The 15,330-nt window shown below is 32.4% G+C and overlaps 1 protein-coding gene across 1 annotated transcript; it reads left to right on the top strand.

The window, feature by feature from the left end:
- The first annotated feature begins 4,329 nt into the window (after nt 1-4,329).
- On the top strand, nt 4,330-15,114 carry LOC106050932 (coiled-coil domain-containing protein 81-like). Its single transcript, XM_013206012.2, has 14 exons — nt 4,330-4,504; nt 5,097-5,158; nt 5,641-5,797; nt 5,885-6,141; nt 6,271-6,350; nt 6,512-6,807; nt 8,412-8,580; nt 10,132-10,414; nt 11,364-11,471; nt 11,574-11,657; nt 11,795-11,880; nt 12,060-12,138; nt 12,250-12,470; nt 12,600-15,114. Exons 1-14 carry the CDS (start codon nt 4,423-4,425, stop codon nt 12,862-12,864), a joined length of 2,229 nt encoding a protein of 742 aa, XP_013061466.2. The 5' UTR covers nt 4,330-4,422; the 3' UTR covers nt 12,865-15,114.
- The last annotated feature ends 216 nt before the right edge of the window (nt 15,115-15,330 follow it).

Genomic DNA, 15,330 nt, shown 5'->3' with positions numbered 1-15,330 from the left:
GGTGTTTTGGTGTAGATCTACAATAATGATAATATTTAAAATCACTAATTCAGTTCATTGTCTGATAGCAGAGCATTTAACGATTGGAGATACAAAATATTTACACAGCTCATGTACTTGCCAACTTTCTGTTTTAATAGAACTCCAAACATCCGGCTATTTCTTTGTTTTCTGTTCATCGATATTTTTGTACGTTGAATTCATAGCTGATGTGTGCATGCATACAATGCAGGGGGATTGGGGAAGAAAATTCGATTAAAGATCTGACATGTATAAAATCTTATTCGGTCTATTCTATTCGTTTTTTTTTTTGCTGTAGGCTGTGTGGATTATATGCTAGGCATGTGTCTGGGGACGGAAGCCACGGAAGAGAGTGTAAAGCTAATTTGGTTACGTTTATATTATTGACAAAAAAAATATAGAAAAAAAAAATTGGGGTTTTATTGATACGAAGATCTGGATTTGGAAAGAACAAATAAAAAAAAAAAAATTCCCTATTGTTATGGCGTTTGTGTTTGTCTATAAATTGGAGTAATTTTAAAATAAATAGGCCTACATAACTAGCTTACCCCAGACGCCCAAAGAGAAAACACACAGGGCTGTAGAACAGACTACCGCTCCAAGCGAGAGTGCCACTATAAACAAAAACACAACTGAACTGCAAGGTACGCACATCTGACATCAGCTGTTAGGTTTCATGCCCTGATAAAGAATTACCATCTAAACCGACAGCAAAAGTATTAGTGCGGAATAAACATTTATATGTGTTACATTTTACATGTACTATTTAAATCAATTAGAGATCAGCATAGATGGCCTATTCAAACATTGTGTATAAAATAGACCATCAACAAAGCTGCTAAAAGTAATTGCTGCTTTCCATCAACCGTTTAAAGGTATCTGCTCCGAAATTCTTAAAAATTAACAGCGGAGTAAAACAAGAATGTGTTCTGGTTTCAGCTCTCTTTGAAGCATTCACTGCTCATCCACCACGCGTTTGACAAATCTACTGAAGGCATTTATCTCCAATTCAGATTAAATATTACAGGACTGAGGGTCAGTGGCTTCACTTGGAGGGTGCGGGGGTGTCTGGATCGCACCGGATGACATCCACCAGGGGGTAACACCCAAGTGGGAAAAATGCACTTTTCGAAAAAGCTACTTTTAAAAATAAAAATTACTGCAAAGAATGTATTTCACAGTTCAGTATTACTATGTCCCAACCCTTCTTAATTTCATTCTATTTGACTTTATTATGCGTTGTACTCGCCAGGAGAAAGAGTTTTTGAAGCTCAGAAATGTAGAAAAACGCTTGGCGCCCGAGACTTCACAACGGACAACTCCAAGTGAATTTAAGATACTCACCCCAAAATCTTATCTAACTTACTGTAATATGTTAAGAAACACATAGGTCTAAGGCGACTTTCACAGCCACTTCTCAACAGGTGCCCACGAAATTTAGGACTTCTACAAAGGTGTGACGCCAGGTTAGAAGTGGACAGTCATGTTTTTTATTTCCACTTTTAGGCTTTCATGTTAAGGCTGACTTTGGTATGCTATGTCTCACAAATGTCAATTTACGTTCAGTCTCCGCTTCCCTTAGACGGCGAATGTCTGTGTGCGCTAAAAGATTTCTCTAATGGTAACATTATCTCGGTATGTTATTCGTAGGATCCTTCTTAGCCATCACTGATCAGCCTCTTTTCAACCTTCCACGTCTTGAAGCGTAGGTGGTCGTTGGGACAATGATTTTATTGAGTAGGTGAATTTTAATCTTCATGCTAATTATTTTGTTTGTTCAGATAGGCCATACTTTTTGAAACACAGCTCCTGCTTTACAATCCTACATGCAACACCAATATACGCATCTCCGTCGCTTGAGATAACACTGCCTAAATAGGTTAACTTTACTATTTGTTCAAGATCAGTATGACCAATGTTGATCGGGAACTGGATAACCTGCACCCTATATGTATAACGTTGAGGGCGTCTGTATCCGTAATCTTGTGTATACATTTAATTGTATTTCAAAGTAAAGCTATGTCGTCTGCAAAATCTAACTCGGTTTGGCTTCAGCTATGAGATCCTGAATGCAGCCTGTTTAATGTAGCCTATTTTATGAAATCGTCGATGGCTACAGAAAAAGAAAAATGAAAATGGGGATAAAATACACCCTAATCTCATATTTTTCTCGATGTTGAAGAATTTAACCGTCTGTTGTGACACAACAGCTTGATTTGCTTTAGACATGTCGCTGAATCTGGAAAAATTGTTGCAAGATGCCTTAACCTCTTAACTCTTCCAGAGTGATTACGATGGACGCTATGAAACTTATTTTTTTAAATCTACAAATCTGAATTTTTGTCCTTTGTTGGTATTCTAGGCTTTTTCTGACGAAGTCTTAAATAATCTTTGGTAAAAAAATATGTTCATCTCAAGATTTCTCAATGGACCTCATTCAACAATCGTAAACAAACAACATTTAGCCACGTGATAATATTAATAAAACAATGAAAATTACGTATCACGTGACAGCCTTAATGGATTGCGTAATTTGTATAGAAGATATAGAAAACCCTTGGCAAAATGTTGTTTGTTTACTATTGGTGAATGAGGTCCATTCTATAATTGTACATTTTTAATTTATATAATAACGTTTGATAAAATGTCAAAAACAATGACATTTTAAAATAAAATCGAAAACAATATTTTTTTGGGTGTAACCAATTTATTAATTAGCTTACAGTTTTATAAAGAAACAAAATAAACAATAGTTTTTTTTTTTTTTTTTTTTTGGGGGGGGGGGGGGCTGACAGCCCGAGCTTATCGCACCGGGTGACACCGACCCTTGTGACGCCACTGCTGAGGGCCATAACAAAAATCAGGATGTGGTCTTCACCGATGACGCAGCAATGGTGACATACACGCAGAAGGAATTACAGTTACTAACCTCCCGTTTCTTTCTGGCCTGCAAAGAGTATAGGCTAACTATTCGCACGAAGAAAAGAGACGTCATTGGGGCCACCTGCTGCACCACCACCACATAATCTCATTGATGAAAATAAGCTAGCTGATGAACATGAATTCTGTTACTTGGGTTACACAATTCAAGATTACCTGTTCCTGGAAGAAGAGTAAAAAAAAAACGCATATGGAAGGCTGCATCAGCCTTTACTAGAGTAGGCCTAAGACCAAGAGTTAGAGAAAATCAGAAGCTCAATTTCGCGAAGCATGAGCAAAACTAAAATTCAATTTACTTGCGCTGCTTCCTAAAGGATCCTGAAAATCACATGTCAAGAAAGAATATATAAGAGTGACATACTCGCTCGAAAGGCTCTTCCAAGCATCTTTACAATCTTCAGACAACGCCGCCTGCGTTGACTTGGTCATGACCGCCAAATGGAGGATGAACATTTCCCGAAAATTATCTTTTATGGACAACTTGCAATGGGCACAAGGAATCTGGCCTTTACCACCTCCGATATGTGGATGTAGTCAAACGGAACGTCAAAGAAGTGGACATCGATGTTGACATTTGGAAAGACATAGCCCAAGAACTCGCACAACGTGGAGAGAGATGGTGGCAAAGAAAGCTATAGACGGACTGCGAAAAACCATTGGCCTTAGCTCTGAACCTAAAGGGTGCCAAACGAAAAATGTCTGGTTCCTCTACCATCAAAGCGAATGCCGCCTTTAGGCTACCTGCGTTACGTGTGGACGAGAATCTCTTCATAATAGGGCTCGACATAGGGCATAGGGCCTACATGAAAAATTGCTCTACGAGGTGAACAATAGTCGTTCAAGGAGGCCGACAATAAACAAATAGCAAGTTCGAGTGGCTAGTTTATTTTATGTTAGTTCAGTACAAGAAATAGTTGATTCTTGTGATACACAAATAAATAATCTCACAAAGATCTATCTAGGCTAGAAAACTACAGCTAGGTGACCAAAGAAACAAAGCCATCATTCTAATGAAGACTTAAGAGGCAGTCACTTTGATAGAAAGATAACATGTTCGAAATTATATATTTATAGTGTTATTTCAAGTGTCAATCCCTAGTCATGCATGTTAATCAATGACTTAAACTCTGCCCTAGTACCATTAGAGAATGGAATGGGTTGTCTGATTCAGACATTGAAAAAGGTGCGTACCGTCACAAAAAAACACTGCTAGATCTATTTAGGTATTGATTCTAAAAAAAACAAAAAAATATGTCTATGCTTTACTGAGAAATCCCCTTCCCTTCTGCCAACTCTAGACTCGCTATATCTAACATTTTATGAATAGTTTTTTAATAGTGCGAAAACATTTTAAAGAGCTCCTGTTATTTGCTTCCTAGCAACGTTGACTGTAATCTGTAATGGCGCATTTTGGTAATAATATTAATATCATCATTCACTCTGAAAGGTGGTCAATATAAAATGACAGAAGCTACACAAGAAATACTAGCGAATGTCCTAAACGGAAGATATTCTTCTATAAAAGGCTTATTATCCGAAGAGGGTATGTGATAGATCTGATCAATGTGAATATTGTGAATAAATGTATTTGTTAAATTTGTTGAATGAAGGCTTGAAGGTCTAGATCTCGATTCTAGAATAATAAAGATAAAGAATTCTAGATCACCTCGGCCACTGACACTGTCTTAGTCTTAGTCGCTAGATGCTAGAAATTTTATAATAATGACTAGCCTATCTTAACTATTTATAATACAGTATACTGACTAGAGTTCTTTTTCTACATAGACTAGATCTAATCTAGATCGTATCTCTTTTCCACCAATGACCCAATGAAATTATAAAAATTAGTCAAATTCAACTTTAACAAAGACAACATCAATTCCATTCAACATCTATGATCATCTAATATTTAAGCAATATAGATCTACATTTACAGGTAGATCTTGGAGATGAAATTTTTTCAGACATTATCTATATCATAATCCTTTTACATTCTAATTATCTGTTATCACACTTTATTATATATTATATTATAGGCCTATAATAAACTTGACTATATTCTATATCAATACAGATTATACAGAACTATTTTTGATACTATTTTATCTAATAACTGTCAAATATATTACTTATAGATGTCTCCAGCATATGGGAGAATGTTTCTGGCTATATTGAAAAGCAAATGTCTCAACAAAAGGTAGGCCTAATTAATAAATTCTTTTAGAAAAGTTTTACGTTCATGTATATTTATTTTAGGATTAAGATTCAAGGATTTCAGACCTTGCTATCTATGAGGCAGTTGATGTGATCCATGGTCAATTATGGTGTCATGTTGCCAGCACAACAACCAACTGCCTTTACTTTTCCCTAACTAATGTCAAGTACCTATTATACATAATGTTGAGTGGACTCACAAGGACCCTTAAAATCCTGAAATTCATAATTAATTTTTTGTAGGGGATTTGAACCAGAGACCCCTCAATATTTTAGAAGCCAATTTAAGTACTCTTTTTTTTTTACCATTCAGCCACCACACACCCAATTTTATTGTATACAATGAATGCACATCATATAAATTATACAAAAACTTTATTAAGACTACAAAGATATAATTTTGAAAATAAATTCCTCTTCAAAAAAAAAATATCTGAAAATTAATTAAACTATTTTTTTTTACAGGGAGTACAGTTACCTGGACTTGGTATTTTTGCTATTTCTCAGAAACAATTGGAAGTTGGCAATAACAAATTTGTCATAACCAAAAGACCTGTTTTTAATATCTCAGAGAAATTTGCCCAAACACACTCACTTCAATTTCAAAAATATTATGTTCAAGGTAATATTTGGATCAAGTCTTTGTTCAAAACAATTGTAATATGATTTATTTAATTTAAACTAATTTATTTTTGTTTGTTCCTTTTAGGGTCCTTGCCTGTGCTTCCATTGAATTTCTCATCAATATCTTTTGAGAGTCCATTTGACAGGGACACAGTTGAAAGATGTGTCAAAGATATTGTCGGGTCTGTCTCTCGTTCAGTGGCTTCCAAGCGCAATGTTGAGCTTCGATTTGCTGGTATAGGCAGACTAATGATAAGGGAAGGCAGAGTGAAAATGAAATTTTATAAGGAGTTCATCAATGGACTAGATTCGACTGGAAAACTTGTAGACTCCTTAATGAATGTAATTATTAAAAAAATGTGTATTTCTTATTGTAAAAATAAAATTATTTCATTGCAACAACTACTCAGCTACATATTTAAAAAACCAGTTATTTATTATTAATATCCATAATCTTATTATTTTCTGCAGAGACCAGGAACTGTGGATTCTGTAATGTCTGACAGAGTATTAAGTCGACCTGCTACAAGCAACACTGTAATCTTACCCAAGTAATTATTGTTTTACAGTTGCTTTTACAGTCTGGTCATATTTGCTAAAAGGAATTTTTCAAAATTTTTAAGATATTTGTAGTAATGTTAAAAAACTATTAATATGATGAATTAGAGAGATGTATACAATAAAAATACATGTTAATTTTCATTGTTTTCAGAATAAATACTGCTCATGATGGTATTGGAAATTACATCGGAAATTTGTCTCCTGTGGCTGAAGAGGAACAAGTTTATCAAACTTCATTGGATGCATACAATGAGTATCAAGTCAATTCAGAGGAGTATCATCAAAAAGGACATGAAGTTACATTCAAGGACTCAGACTATGAGATTCCTGTTGACTTTCCTACTGAAACTGAAGCTGATATTATGAGAATGGAGTATGACAATGTTAACAGCTCTGAACAAGTGTTGCATTCACAAGCATTCTTGGAAGAAGGAACAGCTCAAGAAAGTAAGTGGATCATTCTTTTTTTTTTTATATTTGAGACCTGGATTTAAGTGTTAAAGAGCTTATGATGGAAAAAAAAATAAAATTTATTCATGGAAAATATAGAACAATTTTTTTATATGAAAAAAAAAAGGCCTGAATACCTTTAAAAAAAAATCTCTTGATTAAAAAATATTAACAAATAAATAAAGTGAATATGAACATGTCAGATTCGTACCTGAGAACACAATCCCTCATTGTATAAGTTTCACGTCCCTTGGACTTTATCAGGTGGAGAACAATAGTACTCCAACCCTGCTTCCAGACCTGCATGTTGGTATCACATTACAATTTAGATCAGGTGCAAGTCTGACCAGACCTATCTCCCCTTATCTTTTATATGAACAGTTTATACGAGGAGACCAGTTGCCTCCTAACTGAAAAAGAAAAGCTGAAACTAACAGAGGAGAAAGTTGATTATGGAAACTTACCTCTTATTACTTATAAATGTAAATGATGAAAAAGATTAGCTTATAAAAATATAATTAAAACAGAAATACACATACAAACCAAAAATATGTATTAATTTTTTGAAAGACTGAATATAATATATGTCTAGAATATTTAGCTCCAAAACGTCCATCGCCAAAATGACCACTGTGCCAAAATGACATCACCAAAACATACTGCTTCAAAAAATAATGTTTCAAAAAACTGTGTATAACTGTAATATAACAATAACATTAAGGTTGTTGTAAATTTTTACCTTGATACCAGTTCACCAATGTGCACCTCAATAACTGTAATATGTAACTGTAATGTTTAGTATAACTTCCTTACAATAAATACATATTTACTGTAAGAAAATATTTGATCAAGAACATACTGAGTGGTTTTGTAGGAAAATATTTAGACAATACATACTGAATGGTTTTGTAAGAAGATATTTGTAATGAGAACAAATAAAAGAAGGAATTTCAATATTGATTTTAACATTTATTGATTTAGCTGTTGTACAATGTATTGTGTTGTTCGATCAATATTCTCTTTTATTATTATTTTTAAAGATAAACATAAATTGAGACAAGGAGGAGGTAATTCCCTTTTGTGTTGGTACCTTTTGTTTCTCTTGCAGTTGTATTAACATAGTGAAGTTAAGAAAACATGGCATGAATAATGCAAGTGGTAGTCATGACAACAACAACACTCTAACATCTTTTATTGTAAAAAAAAATAATCAATAATTAAACATTGACAGTTAGTTAATGTTTTTAAAATTATTCATTTGTCCCTTAGTTTTATATGCTTTTCAAACATCCAGAAGTATTAGTTATCCCAGGGCTTCATGCTAGCTTCACTTTATAGAAGACATTCCAATACCAATTTTATGTCTAGTACATAGCTGTTTTAGAATCAGAAATCATTAACTTTTTTGTAATATACAGATTTTAATTTGAAGTCATTATTAAAATTAATATTTTTATTTTTATTTATTGCAAACAATTAAACTATTTTAGATATATTATTTATAATTCATCAAAAAGAAAATTTATACTTTGAAGCAAAAGTCTTAGAAAAACAAAATTTAGAAGTAACATTTTTTGTTGGCATAAACCTTATATTTGCAGGTGAAATGAGACATTTCAGTGGTGGTAAAAGTTCTTCAAGGCTAGCACTTCCTCTTGCAAAAGCTAATGGCATTAGCTTTACTGATGATTTAACAGCACCACACCCTAGTCCAAAACCTATGATGCCTCCGAGGACTGTGAGAATGTCAGTTAATGGTGATGACAATGGGTAAGTTAAAGAAAAAGTCTTTCTTTGAATAAAAACAAATTCTAAATTTTCTGTGATTGTTATTATATACTTGCCAAGTTTGCTGGGTTTTTTTTAGCTTTTCATGCATCATTATGTAAATGAATTAGCTTTTAAATGTTAATTGCATTACCCCTCTTCAGTTGTTGTTTTTTTTTACATTTCAAGGCTATGAAAGGAAATGAATAGTTTTCATCATCTTAAAATCTTAGTGTGTAGGATATTATGTCACATAATATTTCACAAATCTTTTGTGAACATTTTACTTATGTTGCAAAGTGTAGGCCTTCTAGTTAATTATTATGCCTTTAAATATGTGAAAAAGAAAAACATTATACTTAGAAAAATACAATATTAAATCAGGTTTAAGTGTTTAATTTATGTCATTTTTTTATTAGCTCAAAAACAGTTCTATATATATCTATTTTAGGCTAACATTTAAATTTTAAAACATAGTTTATAAATAGCTAACTTCATTTGAAAAATAACAACTTCAGATATTCAATGTGATTTTAAGTGGAAGTTGAATATACAAACCAAAGTTAAATAATTTTATTTCATGTTAGTATTAATTTAAACACACATATAATACAGGATGTGTCCTGGCCCAAACCTTCTTTGGAATACTCTTTTCAATGCTAATCCACCACGCGTTTGACAAATCCACCGAAGGCATATATCTGCATTGCCAATTTATGGCAAACTTCAAAATATTGCTAGACTGAGGGCCAAAACTAAAATCAGAACCACCCTCATAAGAGATATGCTTTTTGCGGACGACGTATTGGTAGTGGCACACTCACAAGAGGAGCTTCAGTCACTAATGTCCCGCTTGTCTATGGCTTGCAAAGAGTATGAGTAAGAATATATGCAAAGAAAACTAATGTTATGGGACCATCTGCAACAGCACCACCATCCATCCTCATTGACGATAACAAGCTAATCTAGCTGTTTTTTTTTTTTTGCGTTTATTTGCATGCCATATGCTACGGAAGTCTTGTCACCAGGTCTGCTAGTTCTTCTTCTGTCCATGCTAGGCCATCAATGTCATCTGCGAAGTGCAAGTTAGTGATTCTTCTTCCTCCAATGTTAACAGTACCATCATAGCCATCGAGAGCATCTTTCATTATCCTTTCAAGGACATTATTGAAGAGTGTTGGTGAAAGTAGGCAGCCTTGTCTTACTCCAACTGTAGTTTTGAACAACAGAATGCCATTTTTGAATGTAGAAATTGATAGTTAATTTAAAATCTAGAGGCAACAGTTTTCATTGAATTGAGAAGCTTATCATTGTGGAAAAGAATATTTATAAATATATTTTGAAAAAAAAAAGTATTTTTTGTTATGTATTAAAAGTATCTGTGCACAACATCATGTGTCATGGAGTGATTAAATTTTGTGGAAGTATTCATTCAAGTAATGGATGTAAATCTGGACAATTATTAAATATGAATATAATTTAAAAATAATTGAATCTCACATTCAACAGCATTAGTAAGACTTGTATTTGCACTTTTTCAAAATACTTTTTCAGATTGAAACCTCCAACACCACCAAGGTTGTCTCCAATGTACAGATCACATAGCTTAGATAACTTCCATGAGCCAAGAACATTGGCTAAAATTCCCACACCACCAGGATCTGCTTGTGGTCATCGATCTGCTGGACAAGAGCTTTGCTACCTTTGTCATCAACGAGCTCGATTGAATGTGCCTGTATCATTTGCAGAAGAGAGAAAAAAAAGAGAAGCAGAGGAAGAACGGTTACTTCAGCAGTACCAGACCATGAAAGATGCAGAAGAGACATTGAAAGACCAGGTAAGACTGTAAATAAATTAAATAATAAAACAATTTTAAAATGTATGGAATCAGGTGCGGAGCATGAGAAGAATGGGCAAAGTCTCCCTATTGCTATTGATTGATTAGTACAGTTAACTCTTAATAATCCAACACTTCATAATTCAACACACTCAGTAATCTGATGTGGTGCTGATGTAAATTCATATAAATAATGTATACTGTAGGACTTATATTTTTAGAATGTAATTTAGTACAGTATGTGAAAGCTGAAATCTTATATATGTTTTGTATTTTTAGATCAATAAATGTTTCTTTTTCATCTACTGCTTATTTGATACCCTTGAAAGTCTAAGAGAATATATAAGTAGATCATTAATAGACTTTTCTTGACATATAGTCTACAGTTATATTCTTTGAAGTAATCTAACCATTGGTAATCTATTTTCAGTAATCTGACACCATTCTGGTTCTGTAACCATCGGACTATGAATCTGTACACTATAATTATTGTGCACCATAGCTTAGTTTAGTCAGAAATAGAACAACTCCTTACAAAACTCAAAAAAAAAAATATTTCTCTTATTCATAAAATACATAAAGTACCTTAGCTCCTTATAATCATTCTGGAGTGCATATAAAGATAGTTGAAATAGAAGTGTGAAAGTTCATCGACTAAATTGATAAGAAAATTCTGATGCAGGTTTGATCTCTGAGCTATTAGAGCAGATGCTGCTCATGATGCATCCAAATGGCTATCCTTTCTCTTACTTAGTCTTAATAAAGAAAATTTCAGATCTTATCCTTATCTGAAAGTACAGATAGTGTTTTTAAGAGATTGTGAGAGACAAAGTCAGAAATGGTTTACGTTTATAGCAACGGTAATATTTATTTGACATAGCAACTTCAAATATTATACAGGCCTATGTATTAATTAATATGTAAAGAGATAATATTATTCAATTTACAGGAACGTCAATGGGCTAGAAGGTTTGATCTGCAGAAGATATCAGCATTTAATTTAGGAGTTGCTGAAGCTGTTCAAGCCAAACTGAAAGCAAAAGATCCAGAACCACAAGTAAAAAATAATTAATTTTTTTGTTCTAATTATTTATTACCATGTTTCATTGGTTATGACTGTTAACTGCATAGAAATGTATCAACAATGTCTTCTTTTCAGCGTGCGTACTTATTTAGTCGACGCCCACTGACGCCTTGTCGAGTTCCTAAACAGGATGAGTACTTGAAAGAACTGGATAAGCAGGTGTTATTATTATATATTGTATCTAATTTTAAATCAGAACAAATCAAAATTACTTTTTTTTTTAAAATTGTTAACAAGAAAGTAAAGAAGTAAAGTTTTAAAATTAATATTTGTATTTGTGTCCGTGTTGCTTGTAGGTGGATGGCAAAGCTAAAGCTGAACAAAAGAAGAAAACAGATGAAGAATTTTTGGAACGTCTTGAACAAGTTCAGTTAGCTGAGGAGTAAGTTGTGAAGATTTGAACTCACTTCCCTTTTTCGTTTCTCATATTAAATATATTGTTATAAAAAATGAAGATACTCACATTTACTAAGTTGTAAATTTTGTAAGCTGCTAATACAATGAGCTAAGAATAACTATTTCAGATGCTTTTTTTAAAAGCTATTTTATTCTTCTTTTTAGTCTGGCAGCCCAGAGGGAGCAATATTTAAAAAATAAAGTTGATTCTACTGAGACATACAAGAAAGCTCTTGAGGCACAGGTACATTTTAAATCAGGAATTTATAACAATGTTACATTATAAAATGTTTGATTAGTATTGTCAATGATTTTTTGCTGTAATAAAAGTACTTGTCAATGTACTCTTTCAAAGCTGAAATACAAACCATTGCCTATGCCAGACAAGGAACCTGATAATGAAATATTTGGCAAGAATGACATGAACAATGAAAAACTGGCAGAGCGCCGTCAGCGAGCATACGTTATATCACAAGAACAAAAAGCAGCTGTGGAACAGAAGAAAAGGGAGGCTATTCTTGCAAAGTTGACTGAACAAAAAACTGAAGAAGAAGTTTTAGCAAGAGCTAGGGATGAGTAAGTGTCACTTTTTTTTTTATAGTTTAATAGGGAATGTTGTAATTTCTGATCTGCTATAAATATTGATTTCTATCTCCAACATTTTCCTCATAAATATTTATATTGTGTTTGTATTTTAATATTCAGTTTGCGAGATGAAAGAGCCTTCAAGCATGTGATTCACACAGAGTCCAGAAAGCACCTTGAGAAAGAGTGGCAGAAACTGGGAGAGGCCAAGAAAGCTAGAGAACTTGATGAACGCTTACATTCTCTTAGTCCTGGTCTGTTGCTGCATGAGCAGTGTGATAAATACAATCGCTGCCGCCAGTGTAAGCGGCGACTGAATAACTGTGGTGAGACCAATATTTGGAGTGAATCACGCTATATACCAGGCACTAGAATAATGGTTTAAAATATTTTTGTTTAAGTCGGCTCCTCTTGTCAAAAAGAAATATTGCCAAAGTTTCATTAGACATATGCAATGTTTTTTTTTTCTAGTTATTGGAAAGGAAGTTATATAGGTAACTTGTTTACAATGTGTTTGGTAATAGGCCATGAAAATGTAATAAATCTTTTTTATAATGTTTTTATAAAACATTTCATCTAAATTTTATAATGTATATGTGACTAAGTTGGATGAAATTAGTCACAGGTTTAAAAAGCTTGAAATTGAGCTTTTTTGTTGTTTTCTGAAAGCCTATTAAATTCTGTCATTCTGGTTGTTTCAAATAGACTGAATAATTCTCTAATATTAAAGTTGAGTCTTTATATGGTTCTAAAATTTTACAAATATTATCAATGTCAATACTATTTTCAGTTGATGAAAACTAATTTTCCACTAACTGACCGATTTTTGTTTGACATTATCAGAAATTGTTTTCACTGAGTTTGTTATTTATGTTAAATTGGAGAAATAGGATTTAAAAATGTTTTTGTTATTAGAATTTTTATCTTGTAATATTAAGTGGGCTTCTCTGTGATAAAATCAGTATTATTCTCTGTATGTTTAGCTTTTTTACAAAAATGTGTATGCTTATTTTTTAAAATTATTTTTGTGTGTTTTCTCTTGAATTCTGTAAAAAAAAACAAAAAAAAACAACTGATTACATATTTACTTGTATGTATGTTTTGTCTTAAGTATAATTATTAGCAAATGAAAATTTTGGATTTATAGGAAAATTTAAGATATTTATTTCGTTTTATTTTATTATATAATTTGTAGCCTGATTTATAATGTACAGTCAATCTGTCTATTAATTTAAATATGAAAACTTACAAATATTTATAATAGACCTTACAATATAAAGTCAAATTGTTATTTTAATATTTCTTGTATAAGTACACATTTTTTAAAACTCACATTATTGACTATTTGCACAAATTTTTTTGGTCATATTTGTATGTTAAAAAATTAAATTTTAAATAATCATTGAAAAAGAAAAAAAACCATTTATATCTATATAAAGTATTTTATTTTTATTTTAGTTAAGTGAGAACTGTTCACACTAATGTACAAAGTGATGAACTTAGATTGGTAAGAATGTTGAAATAAGACATACTGGCTAGAGGCTGTATTCAAACACAAAATAGTTCATCTTTCTCTGTATTTCTTTGGGCATAATAACATTCCTCTCATGAATACTTTCAGAAGGCATCTATGTGTGTGTGTTTTTAGTTTATTACTAAGTAGAATATCTGTTTAACTTTTAAATGTTTGTTGCTAATTACCAAAAAAATAATTTTTGTGCAAATATTTTATAAAGAAGCCTATCTTGGTACTTTTTGGATTCTAATTTTCCTCAGATGCCTCTGCCAGTGTCTAAATGTACATTTGTATAGCATTATGTCTAATTTTTCAACTCTATATTTGTATCAACCAATTTGAAATATAATAGAAGACACTTAGAAGTTAATGCAACATTTCCCTAATATGAATGAAATCTCATGAGCCATGTTCACAATTTGTCTACATTTAAGTGGCTACAGATTCTAAGTTCTGAAATCTGTCTCTAATATTATGTGCTCTTTATCACACTATACAAAAATTCTAATTTAATGTGTATTTAACTGTAAATAAAATCATAAGCACAGATAGACAAAGGTCTTGTTTTAACTTAATACAATGTTGACAATACAGTATTTGTATCTCTTGTTCGAACAGTTTTGAACACACATGTTCTTAAGTAAAATCTTTTCATAAGTCATCACTCCTAAGAATTATGGCATCATGCAACAATTCCATCACTGCAGTGTAAAGACTAAGTAGGCAAATTATGACATTGATCTACTTTTACTTCATTAATAATGAAAAACATTTTTAGAAGTTACAAGTGTTTTTGGAATAGCTCTGTATTAAACTGCAGTAAAAAAACAACTTTCAAATTAGGTTTGAATCCTGATGGAGGCTGGGATTTTAAATTTTGGATTTTAGGTGTCCATGAGCCCACCCAGCTCAAACATGACCTTCATTGGGAAAACTAGAGTGGTTGTTCAAGCTGGCTCTAAACACATTAACTAGTGGACCATAAATTAACTAAAAAATAACCTATTGCATTAGCGCCTAAGACACAGAAGTCTATGCTCCTCCACCAAACAAGAAAAACACAGTCAGAAAGCAACACAAAATTAGTTGGAATAAAAGTGAAAGTTTGTTTGATGACACTATTTGAATGTATGAAATGCTACTCTCTACATGGTGTGCTGAAATAGCTATTTGTAGAGCTGATGATGTACTGGACATCAGTTGTTGTGAGCAATTGATCTACAAAAATTGGATTAAAAACAACTCTTGATTCAAATGTCGAAAGGATCATATGGTGATGTGAAAGACTTGCAATGTCTTCGGTATAAAATAATTTTAGGTTCAATAGCTCTAAAA

This window comes from Biomphalaria glabrata, chromosome 6, assembly GCF_947242115.1.
Source record: "Biomphalaria glabrata chromosome 6, xgBioGlab47.1, whole genome shotgun sequence".
Lineage (NCBI taxonomy): Eukaryota > Metazoa > Mollusca > Gastropoda > Planorbidae > Biomphalaria > Biomphalaria glabrata.
The sequence above is the reverse complement of the archived record's forward strand: the minus strand, read 5'-3'. Positions and strand labels throughout refer to the sequence as shown.